The 11268-nt window shown below is 48.8% G+C and overlaps 2 protein-coding genes across 2 annotated transcripts in view; one reads left to right on the plus strand and one right to left on the minus strand.

The window, feature by feature from the left end:
* Positions 1 to 5455, minus strand: part of CSUI_001139 (radical sam domain-containing) — a 14280-nt gene extending 8825 nt beyond the window's left edge. The window contains exon 1 of the mRNA XM_068061345.1: positions 728 to 5455. Within this exon, the coding sequence (XP_067926678.1) occupies positions 728 to 1625 (898 nt within the window). The 5' untranslated portion in view covers positions 1626 to 5455. The remainder of the gene's footprint in view (positions 1 to 727) is intronic.
* On the plus strand, positions 3079 to 10973 carry CSUI_001140 (zinc finger (c3hc4 ring finger)). Its single transcript, XM_068061346.1, has 2 exons — positions 3079 to 6194; positions 6419 to 10973. The coding sequence occupies exons 1-2, from the start codon at positions 4334 to 4336 to the stop codon at positions 9427 to 9429; spliced, it is 4872 nt and encodes a 1623-aa protein (XP_067926679.1). The 5' UTR covers positions 3079 to 4333; the 3' UTR covers positions 9430 to 10973.
* Positions 10974 to 11268: the final 295 nt, after the last annotated feature.

An 11268-nucleotide genomic window follows, 5' to 3' on the forward strand; every position in this document is an offset into this window, starting at 1 on the left:
GGAGGTTGGGTATCGATGCCCGACACAGTTGAGCAGAAAGACGTGCAGATGGATGTCCAGCAGGTACTAGGACAGGCGGCATCGCCACTCACAATCAAGAGAGCCAACGGGCGGCAGTTCCAACTGTTCAGACTTGTGCTGCAGTCACGTACATAAGACGTATATGCCCATGCGTACACATAGTTACCCACATACATGCCTAAATATACAACACATATCAGTAGTGCAGATAAAGGAGAAAGTTGCTGCAGTAACTTGAGCAGACTGAATGGCTTTTTCTAGCGTGGTGACGGACTCCTCGAATTCCTCTGGTTCTGATGAACTTCCTATAGCCTACATGAAATCTTTCATTTGTTCGGCCTTGAGATATCTCCATGGTTCCGACAGACAACGCTCTGCTAGCCACTTCAGAAAGAAGACGGTGAAACACGCAGAGTCAGTTATAACTGGATATATATTGAGCCAGTTCCACATACGTAAATAGACATACATATGTACTAGACAGAATGGTGTATGTGAGAACATCACTGAGTCCACGCGGTTACGTGCATTATGTACATATAGATCCATTCATACATAGAAATACTCGTCTATACATACATCCGTACACGGACACTCAGGCAACAGCTATTGCTGCAGCTGTTGCCACTGTACATGCACCGTCATATGTGTACATATGGCATATGCCCAGGCGAGACACGTAGTTCTTCTTCTAAGGCTTCCTCACTCATATATTCTGAGTCTGACTGATTGTGAGCACAGCCAAAAGTCTTCACAAAGATCTTCTGTCGTCCTGGGAGAAAGAGCATGGATTCGTCCGACGTAGGTTTCATCCTGTCTGAAAGCTCTTCCTCCAGGAACTCCTCCTCTTCGGTGATCTCTGTCTTATCTTGAAGCAGGTCTTGGTCTCCGCTCCCTGAAGACGGCCGCTTCGTCTGTATATTCGAGAATCTTGAAGTATCTTCTCCGTGTCCATCTTTCCGTCTCCCTTCCCTGTTACCCCGTCTCTTCAGTTGCTTGACCCGGTGTGTCGGCTGTACATACACCCCACGAGTGACGTCGCGAGCCTCCGCTCTCTCTTCGTCACTCGTTTCGAGATCCTCCAGGTCCTGTTCTCCCTCTTCTCCCTCTTGTTCGTTTCCGTCAGTGTGTCCACCATCATCAAAATCGTTCTTTCTCTCAAGCAACTGCCGCTCCCTAGACTCTCCTTCCAGACTGTTCGACCGCCCGACGCTAACATCCCGCTCCTTTTCTGCTTCGTGCCCATCACACCCACCACCTGTGCCATAGCGCTCCGTCGTGATTCGCTGTCTTTCTTGTTTTTTCTGGTCGCGCTCCACCTCTTCGCTTTCCCTTCTTGTCGTGCTATACCAGTAGTACAACCCCAGCGCACATCCCGACAGGCTCACGCACAGCGCAGCAGGAAACCAGAAGGGAGACCATGAACGTCTAAGGACGGGAGATGAAGACATCTCGCTGCAGGTCTTCCTCACTGCCAGCCCAGTCAACGCGGTTGCCGCTGCTGCTGCTGGGGAGTCGAAAGACGAGGAGGTGACGGCCGTAAGCGGAGGAGTACCTCCACCCCCCTTCCCGAGGTTCATGCTTGTTGTAGTGGCTGTTGTCATCTTGGAGTGTATGTACACCTGGAAGACAAAGCAATCCCGTTTATGCCGTGGGGTTCGACGGATGCTCTTACAGAGGTAGTAGAGGAAAGAAACAGCACAGGAATATCGTGTTCAATTCACGTAGGACACGGAGACTTCTCCTGGCATGAAAAGACATCTTCAAGATTGATCCGTTGCTGTGGTTGTTACATAGCTCAAGGCATCTCCCCCTGTCATTGATAAAAGTATCAGCAGGCGGGATAGTGGCTTTGAGCGATTACCCTTTATGGACCGACTCTTCGATCTCCTTTGGTCAAGAGAGCCTACTGACCGCAGAGGTGTTGCAGAGACAGAAAAGAAAGAGGTCGGCCAAAGCACGACGGTCGGCGTTATGAGGACTTCCTGCGCCTGGCAGCGGAAAACACAGACCCGCCGCTACCCTTACGCCATGAGTACCGTCTTAAAGAAGGCAGAGGAGACAGGAGACACGTGTGGCCGAAAGCATGAAAAGTAAGCAATTGCCCTCTTCTTCCGTCAAAGAAGAAAGGATCCCCCGGCCCCACTGCTTCTTAGATCCTCACCACCTTCTTCATTGAATCGGAGGTGTATGTACATACGCGTCATCGCTTAGCGCGTGTGCGGCGGTGCTGTTCTTTTTCTCCCGTTAGGCGCACGTACGTACATACACTCACACCATACACTCGATATTCTTGTTCTTTAGCCGGACTTGTTTGCTTAGCTCTTTGTTACCATTACACCTCGCCCACTAGTACAGACTATATCTTACTGGGGCCTCTCTGACTATTGAACTCATCCTAGACAAATTCCAGAGGCATTGAGAGGAGGTATCCACCCAGGGGCGAGAGAAAGAAAAAAGAAAGAACAGTTCTGATGTCATTGTAGAGATATCAAGAGTGTCGACTGCGCCCCACAGGCTGACAAGCCCCAGAGACAGAAGATCAAAAGACGATAGGAATGAGAGGAATGAGGCTTATACACGGCAACAGAGAGAACGAGAACGAAGAGAAGAAGCAAAAAGAAAAGGCTCGTTAACTCTTTCCGCTAGACACGCCCTGCTGTCCCCTTGAAGAAAATCTGCTCTGACCCTGACGACAAGCAGGTCAAGAACTCACTCTTCCTTAGGACCACAGCACGGAGAGTTGCAGTCAGAAAAGTGAACTCCGTACGAGGTCTCTGAAGGACAGAAAAGGAAGAGAGCCGATGTAAACCAGCTAGCAAGCAGACAGTTGAAGGGAAAAGAGACAGTTCATACAGTGGATTTCTTACTAACTAACCAACCAGAGGAAAGACCTAGTGGCCCCGTTGGACAACTGTCTCGCTCGCTTGCATGCACATGTCTACGGTATGCATGCGGTTAGCTGCGCCTCAACATGTCACTCTACACGGGGAGCGGCCTCCTGCTCTACACCAAGTCTTCCTTCGTATTCTCCCCCTTCTCCTTGCTCTGTTGCCTCGAGACGGTCTCTGTTGACGCGCAGATTTCTCGCCTTTTTGTTTCAATGCTGCGGAGTATGCACTCTCCTAGTATGGCTTTGCCTTTGCTTCCCACCTTCGATTTCTTAGACCAGAGGAACGTTCCGCGGAGACACGCTCCCTTCCGTCTGTTACAGTAGAAGAGAAGAAGAGCGAGGGGCTTTGTTTCGTTTTCTCTGCTTTTTGTTCTTCTATGAAGAGCTCCATTGTCAGCGTGGTCGTCCGGGAAGGGAAGAAGGACTAGAGACAGAGGGCTGGAGACAAAAGGTTAAGAGAAAGCTCGTCTTGATCAGGGTTCTACTCCATCTGTTCTGTTGTTTCTTGAAGATCTCAGTCTTTTCTTCCTTTCCGAGTCATATGGCGTACTCCGCGTTAAGCGTGCGTCGGCACTTGCAGAAGTTCTCTGGTGTACGTACACCCTGTCGACAAGCTCCGGAGGGAGCCTCTTTGTCTACCCTTCACAACTTTTTCCGGCTCTTCACGCAGTGAACCAAGAATGCAAGCCTGTTTTCCCTCACTCCTCTGTACGCTCACACATAGAAAGGTTGTCACTCCTGTTCCTCGTTTTTCCTGTTGCCAGTCAGACCTTCATCCGAAGGGGCGATGAGGCGCCGTAAAGACCACCCCTTCTTCTCTTTAGTGGGACAAATCGCATCCAAGGTCTAAGCCTGTCTCGTTTTCTCTCTGCGTATGGTGTGTAAGTACCCGTCGCTCCCTTCAAGCTCCCTCAGAGGTAGAGAGAGGAAAGCACCATTCCCTCGCTTGTCTTGTATTCTCTATATTGCGGTGTCTCCTTGGAGAGACTGGTGATGGTCTTCCGGGTGTGCGCGCATGATGCCATCATGTTTCTTCTGTTGTAAGCTTTTCTCTTACTTTCGTCTTCTCTGATCTTCGTGGTGTCACAAGTGCAGAAACACACTTCCTTCTTCTGGTCTTTCTTCTTCGTCTCTCTTGGATTGAAGGCCGTAAGCCACCTTTCATCACCCCTTCCTGGTCAAATTTTCCGTACAAAGTTGCTCTTTGTCGGTTTGTATAGCTTTTCTCCCTTCTATGGTAGTGGGGTGTGAGTCAAGCGCGGGGTGTTCTCTTCGTTACCTAGCTGTTTTCTTCGTTGTCGTCTTCATGAAAGAGGAGAGATGATTTGGAGCGGGATCAGATGTATTCCATAAACAGACATCGTACAATACCCGGAGGTGAAGAAGAAAGTAGAGGAGGAAGAAGAAGCCCATCGAAAGATGTCGGAGGGCAATGAACGCATGCGGGTTTTCTCTCCCTATCCTCCTTCTTCTCATCAGGCTGCATCAGAACAGATCCGTGAGAGAACTAGTGGCTCTCCAAACATCTTCATGAGAGCTCCACGCTCCCTTCTTTCTCAATATCTTTCTAAGCAGCATTCTCCTTCAGCTGTTCCTTCTCCTCTCTCTCCTTCCTTGGCAAAACCGAACGAAGGTCCTCGGCCCTCCCAGGTCCCGAAGAGCCGAGGGGAGGTACACCATCACCAGTCATTCTTATCCTCTTCATCGCTTCCGTCGCCTGCCACTCCTGTTCGTCCTCCTTCTCGTCCTTCTCCTGCACGACCTTCTCTGTCTTCTGCTATTCCTGGTCCTTCTTCTGTTTCCTCAGTCCCTCCAGCCGTGCCTTCCTCGGCCCCTCCTGCTCCTGTGCGCCCATCTCCTGCCCATTCTTCTCCTGCTCCTTCTTCCGTTGCCCCTCAATCTGTCTGCTCTCCTCGTCCTTCTCCTTTGTCGTCTTCTTCGGCTTCTCGGCCGCCTGGGTCAGTGCCTCTTGCCTCGCCTCGTCCTTCTCTTCCTCCTCATACATCTTCTCCTTCGGTGCCTTCTGCTTCTCGTTCACATCAGCTTCCCCGTGTTACCTCCTCTCTCGGTCCGTCTGGACGCAAGACTGCTCCGCACGCCGAGGAAGATGAAGATGTTATAGTGTGTCTACACCAGGAACCCCAGCAGCATTCTCAAGTCTTCAGAGGTGGAGGAGGTCGGGGAGGGGAGGCAAGAGCTGTTCCTCGTGGACCTCCTGGAGCTTCCCCAAACTTTCACAAACACACTTCTTCTCTTTCTTCCTTGTCTCTCTCCCCAAATGGATTGTCAAAAGATTCAAGTCCTCCCACTACAGCTCCTGCCAAAGCCATCACTCCTGCCTCTCATGTGCAGCCTGCTACACCCCTCCCGGCCGGCTCCCCGGCTCTTTCCAATCCTCCGGAGAAGAAGCCTCTTTCTTCTTCTTCTTTGTCTTCTACTCTCCGGAAAAATGAAGCTCCAAGAGAGGAGAGATCACAAGCAACCCCAGGCGTGAGGACGGTGACTCAGAGCTCGAGTCCAGCGGGCCCGACTAGGCCTGCTGGATGGAGTCAGTCGACTCCAAGTAAGAACACTGCGATCTCTTCTCCTGCCTCACCCAACAAGCTTCCTGGTGTACAGGATGGAGAAGGAGGAAATAGTAGGGGAGGGGGAGAAGAAGAAGAAAGTCTAACAACAAGCAGTAGCAGTAAGAAACTTCGTGAACAGCGTCATGGAGGGGGAGTCCCGCGGAAGAGGAAGCTTGACGGATCTCAAGCGTCGTCATCGACATCAAGTCGCAATCTGCCACTCCTCCTTTTACTCCAAGGAGGGCGAATTGGAGGGGGAGATGGCGGAGATCTCGGAAGCAGTCTTAGTAGTAACGTTGGCTTCTCTCCACCTGGGATCATGAATACACGTGAACAAGAAACAAACAGGAGTGGGACTCCTTCAACTTCTTCTTCTCCCTCGGTTCCCAATTGCAACAATCCTCATGCTCCTACTCTCTCTCCTTCTTCTTCTACGCCGCAGTCCTCATCAGATTCACCTCCTTTAGAGGGACAGTGTGAGGTCTTTGAAGGAGAGGAAGGGATGGATGTCCGGTTCACAGTACGGGCTCTTCAATCGAATCTGAAGTGTCGTCTTTGTGGAGGGTTCTTCAGAGAAGCTGTCACTATAAAGGATTGTCTTCATACCTTCTGTAAATGGTGTCTATACATTCGAGCGGCGAGACAAGATCTCGAGGAGACAGGATGTCCAAGGTGTGAGGAGAAACTCCGTCACAGTCTACCCCACACGAATGGTAAGAAGACAAGCTGAGCCTATGACTCACCTATGTCTATCATATCACCTTTCTTCTTGCTCGCGACAGACCGATACTGCACGGACCTTTCATTCCCAGGTATATAGATATCGCCCTGGCTAAGAGTAACAAAGAAATCGTCCGAAAAGGTGTGAACGGTGGCTGTTTGTTTTCCCATATGTATGTATGTCTGTATGTATGCATGTGTCTTTTTGTGGGTTCAGGTAGTCATTATCGACATTACCTTCCGAGGATCTCAGCGTCATGCGTAGCAGAGGCTGGGGGTACAGGAAAGAGTCTTCTTTCTTCCGCTTCTTTATCATCTTCAACCTCTGCTTTGGCATCCTCGTTGCCTGCTCAAGGCCCTTCATCGCAGAGCTCAAGCCCGTCGCCCGGAGGAGGCGTCACCACAAGCTCGACGACTTCTACCCAGCTGTCTGGGTCTGCCGTTCTGTTTGATCGCGCTCTTCAGAGTGTTGTGGATAAACTGATTCCTTACTTTTCATTACAGGAGAATCTGGAAAGAGATGAATTGTATAGATTTCTCTATCTTCAGAAAGATGAACAAACACCGAAGCCAGAAGGTCTTCGGCATGAAGAGAACAAAGAAAGTGACCACGCGGGAGAGGTGATACCAAGAGAAGGTAGATGCGAAGAACACCAAGGAGATAAGCTTTCATCCCTCGCAGCGTCTCAGCTACAGATGGACGCCAGGCCTCATGTTAAGGGTACTAATTCCTCGGCGAAACAAAAGAATCCCCTCCATGGTAATCCTGGGGAAGAAGAACAACAGCAACAGGAGATAAAGGACAAGTGTCGTGAAGAGAACTTCTCATTAAGAGATTCTGCTTTCTCTCAAGACGTCAAGAATGGAGATGCGAGGGACCACCGCCACCTTTCGCGAGAACTCGTGACTTCGAATCATCATGAGAGGTCTTCTCCTCCTTCTTCTCGAGTAAGTAGTGCACAACAAGCGACTTCTTCTTCGTCAGGCGAAAGAGCCAGTCCGAAAGAAGGAGGAGAGCAAAGTCCCCCTACCCAAACCAGTCATATCTCTGGCCAAAGGAATGAAAAACAAGGGAGCTGCTCTATCAGCGACCCGAAGCAATCTGCTAGGCTTCTCTCTTCGTCTCCTCTTCGTCATCAGGACACGTCGACTACTTCGAGTGTCCCTTCTACCTCTTGCTCCTCAGCGTCTCTGTCTCGGAATGGTGATAGCGAAACCCACACGCCGTCTCCATCCTCTGGACAGGGAAGAGGAGGAGAAGGAGAAAAGAAGAAAATGTCTAGCTGCAAAGTGACAGGAGACCCGTCATCTGGTGCTCACTCATCAGATAAGCCGTCTTTGCAGAGAGGGAAAGAACAAGAAGAGGAAGATACACAAGCAGCGTCTTCGCCTCACGAAAGTGGATGCGGAGGGGGGGGCGTGATCTCGGGAACACCTTCACAGCTTCTACAAGCTATTGAAGAAGGAAGCCTTCCCCTCTTTGATGAAGAAAAGACTGTGGCTGTCGCCTTACTACCTGAAGAAGTTCGAGCTGAGATTCTTCTGTATTCCTTAAGGAATCGACTTTATCAGTATTTGATTTCTGAAGAAGAGAAATCGCTCTCCTCCAAGAAGAAAGAAAGAACTTTCCGTGAAGACAACGCCAAGAAAGGTGAGTCGTCGTCAGTGTCTCCGGCTTCATCTGCTTTGTTGGTAAAGAAGAATCAAGAAGAAGAAAAAGGAAAAGGAAAAGCAGGAGAAGATGAAGCTGAACAAAATAGCAAGAAGAAGAATGAAGTAGATCATGAGAGTGCCATCGGCAATCGTTCTGGGGAGGCTCACATACGTAGGGAAGGAGCACAGATAGAGGGAAGTTCTCACGAGCCCGGCGCCCTGTGTGGCGATGGGAGCAGTCGGAGTAAGAACGGGGACAGAGATAACAAGACAGGAAGACGAACTGCAGAGAGTGGCGATGATGACGAAGAGAGAGAAAAGGACGAGGAAAAGAAACAAAGAAAGAAACGAGTTACTGCAATGACTCGATTGTTTTCGTCTCTTCCTGTCCTAAGTAGAGAACTTGAGAAAGCACGAAGACAAGCTATACGTGATGGAGGCCGAGGATCATCCGGAGGAGGCGAACAGCCTCAACTCCAAGGGATGTTGTTTCTCTCGGCTTCTACTTCTGTTTCACCATGTCTTGCACGACCCTATTTACCATCAGCATCTTCTTCTTTTTCTCCTCGCCATCCTCCTCCTCCTCCTCTCTTCTGGCCATTGTGTCTTCCTAGGCTACCCCTCTCATACCTACGAGTCAATCGACGTATGACAGTTCAGCACCTCTTAAGATATCTCGCGGCTCAGCTGATGTCTCACCTCATATCTGCGTATGAAGGAGAAGGAGAGGACCAAGACATGGATGGTGAAGAAGACAGGAAGAAGAAAACAAGAAAGACAACTCCTGAACTCTCCTCTTCTTCCTCCTCCTCCTCTTTCCAAAGCGACGAAGTGAAGATGTCTTCTTCGTCTTCTCATCCCGACGTCAAAAAAGAGGAGAATCTACCATCAAACAAACTCATGAAAACCGACGAAAGTAGTTGTAGTAGTACCAACACTCTCGTGCCGCCATTCCAACCTTCTTCATCATCTCTTCTCTCCTCCTCTGCTTCTTCTTCTCCTCCCCGACAGCACTCGGACAGCATTCCATCTCCAAATGCCTCGCTAGTGAACTCAGGAAAAGTTATCTCGAGTGAAGAGACGAAACAAGCTTCTACCATTCCTTCTTCTCTCTCTCCTCACCCTTTACATCATTCATCCTCGGTTCATACTTCCAGTATGCAAGAGGGTTCTTCTTCGGCCCCCCTCTCTTCTTCTCTCACTACTCCTCCCTCTTCATCCTTTTCTACTCGTACCTCCTCCTCTCTTTCCTGTTCTCAGTCAGCGTCGTCGTCACCCCCTTCATCGTCGCCATCGTCGTCTGCAGCGTCTTCTTTTCTCCTTTCTCTTGTGCGAGATCGAGAATATCAGAAGCACCTTCTGACAGAACTTGAAGGATCGCTCGAACTGACTTTAGAGGGGAAAGTCGTGGGGCGAAGCCATTCTCTACAGTTCTTATGTAAAGCAAGGAGATTACCTCTTCTCTCAGGAAAGTGCCTATTACTAGCTTACCAATGGAATGCTCAGGCAGAAGCGCGAAGACTTCAAGAAGCCTTTGAGATCTTGCAAAAAAGACTTGGGAGAAATTCTAGGTAAAATAGAATGACGCAACACAGGCGAAGAAAGGAGAAGAATTCTCTTTCTCATCAGGAATATTAGCGCGTCAGAAAACGACCTGCACGGCGTGCCTCATTAATGCCTTGTGTTTCCCTGTCATTTTCCGGGGAAATCCGTATAGATCACATACGTGCACATGTATGTATCTATATATTTATCTGTCTATCCATCTTTCTCGCTCTCTACACGTATATTTAAAGAAGAGAGAGAGATAGAGAATGAAGAGGACATGAGGGAGATAGATATCCTGGTACCGGGTTCACATGAATCATCTCTTTTATATGATGTGAAGAAGAAACACAAAGGCAGTGCATGCACGCCAAGTCATAAAAAGTTACTTTCAATCTGGAGGATGTCCGTCCGTGATAGGAGAGGCAGAGGAGAGGGAGCGACTGCGGCGGGGTGTGAAGGATCGGTGGATCCGTTCTGAAAGAGACTCTTTTCAAGCGAACTTCTCTCGCGTGTTCTTTCTGTCTCTCTTCAACTTCTTTCCTTCCTTTACGTACATGCGGAGTCTATTCGAGAATCGAACAAGAGGGAGAAGAATACAGACGAGCCGACCTGTCAGCGGAAGGTAGAGTCAGGAGTGCATTTGCGTCGAGCTCAGTATGACGGGGCTCATGTCTTTCTGGACATGAGGGAATGTCTTACGTCACTATGTGTCCTTTCATGATTTATAGACGGCGCAACTGTCGTCTTTTCTTTTTTTCTTTCATTACCTCATATACCTTTAGAAGACGAATCAGCATAGACTAGTCGGCTAACCCACTAGGTGTCGAGGGCGATGTAAAAGAAAGGCCCGAAGACGTAATCGATAACTTCCTCGTGTTCTCTCTGGGGGGTTTTGGCTTCTCTCCCTTCTTCAGCGTGTTCACGGAATGAATGCAAAGGGAGAGAGGGAGGGACATTTCGTTCATTGTCGAATGGGATCAAGAACCACATCAGTCGTCTTTTTCTTGACAACGCATGCACAAGATATCTCATTCTCTCCGAGTCGTCTATAACACGCATGTACATAGAGTCAAATAGAGAGAAGAAGGGAAGACAGAAAACGGGGAGGGAAAGTGAAGGAGTGAGAGGAAGGTGCCGATCAAGCAAAGCAAACCAAAAAAGCTCAAGGAAGGTGTGAGAATACAAATCTTGTCTCTTGAAGAATCAGAGATTCTAGGAGCAGTGGGTGATGTACATTTGTCTCTATGTATATGTCTCCACGGCATAATGTATCTGAATGTGTGTACACGAAGACATGCCTGTAAGCACACATGTATATACCGAAGCCCTCTGATGTTCCTAGTAGCGATTTAAGAATGATTTGTTTGGTGTCACTTCCTTTCTGTCCGTCTTGTACAGTTCTGATGGATGTACCCACTGACTCTTTTCAAACCGAACCAAATACTCTTCCTTCTTTCTCTTCGAAAGACATAGGAGTTATTTTGTACCTAGTTACTGAAGCTATCTTCAGTGTCTTGGGTATGACAGTGTCTAATAGGACCCGTATCGAACTTTATAATAGCCATTCCGGGTTCTATGTTCAAGAGCGATTTCTACATATCGCTTCGGAGGCTCACACCCAGATCTTGTCGATTCTATACTTTCAAATCTCAGCAGTTCATGTGTCTCAAGAGGTACTTCGTTGTAGTACGACAGCTCAGAAAGGGCTCCTATCACATTCGCTTCTGCTTCTCTCTCTTCGGAACAAAGAGACAATTGCTGTGGTAGTGGATACCCATTCTCCTAACTAACATTGCGGGGAATTTCTTATTTTTCCTTTGTTTCTGAAGTAGTCCAAAGAAGTGACAAGAAGATTTTCTTCGCAAT

This window comes from Cystoisospora suis, assembly GCF_002600585.1.
Source record: "Cystoisospora suis strain Wien I chromosome Unknown contig_444, whole genome shotgun sequence".
Taxonomy (NCBI): Eukaryota; Apicomplexa; class Conoidasida; order Eucoccidiorida; family Sarcocystidae; genus Cystoisospora; species Cystoisospora suis.

What these genes read in the sequence shown, in the direction of transcription:
- CSUI_001140 (XM_068061346.1), top strand. Translation starts at nt 4,334, where the DNA reads ATGTCGGAGGGCAATGAACGCATGCGGGTTTTCTCTCCCTATCCTCCT. An exon ending in CAGTCTACCCCACACGAATG is followed by an intron (nt 6,195 to 6,418) that starts GTAAGAAGACAA and finishes TTGTGGGTTCAG; the next exon opens with GTAGTCATTATCGACATTAC.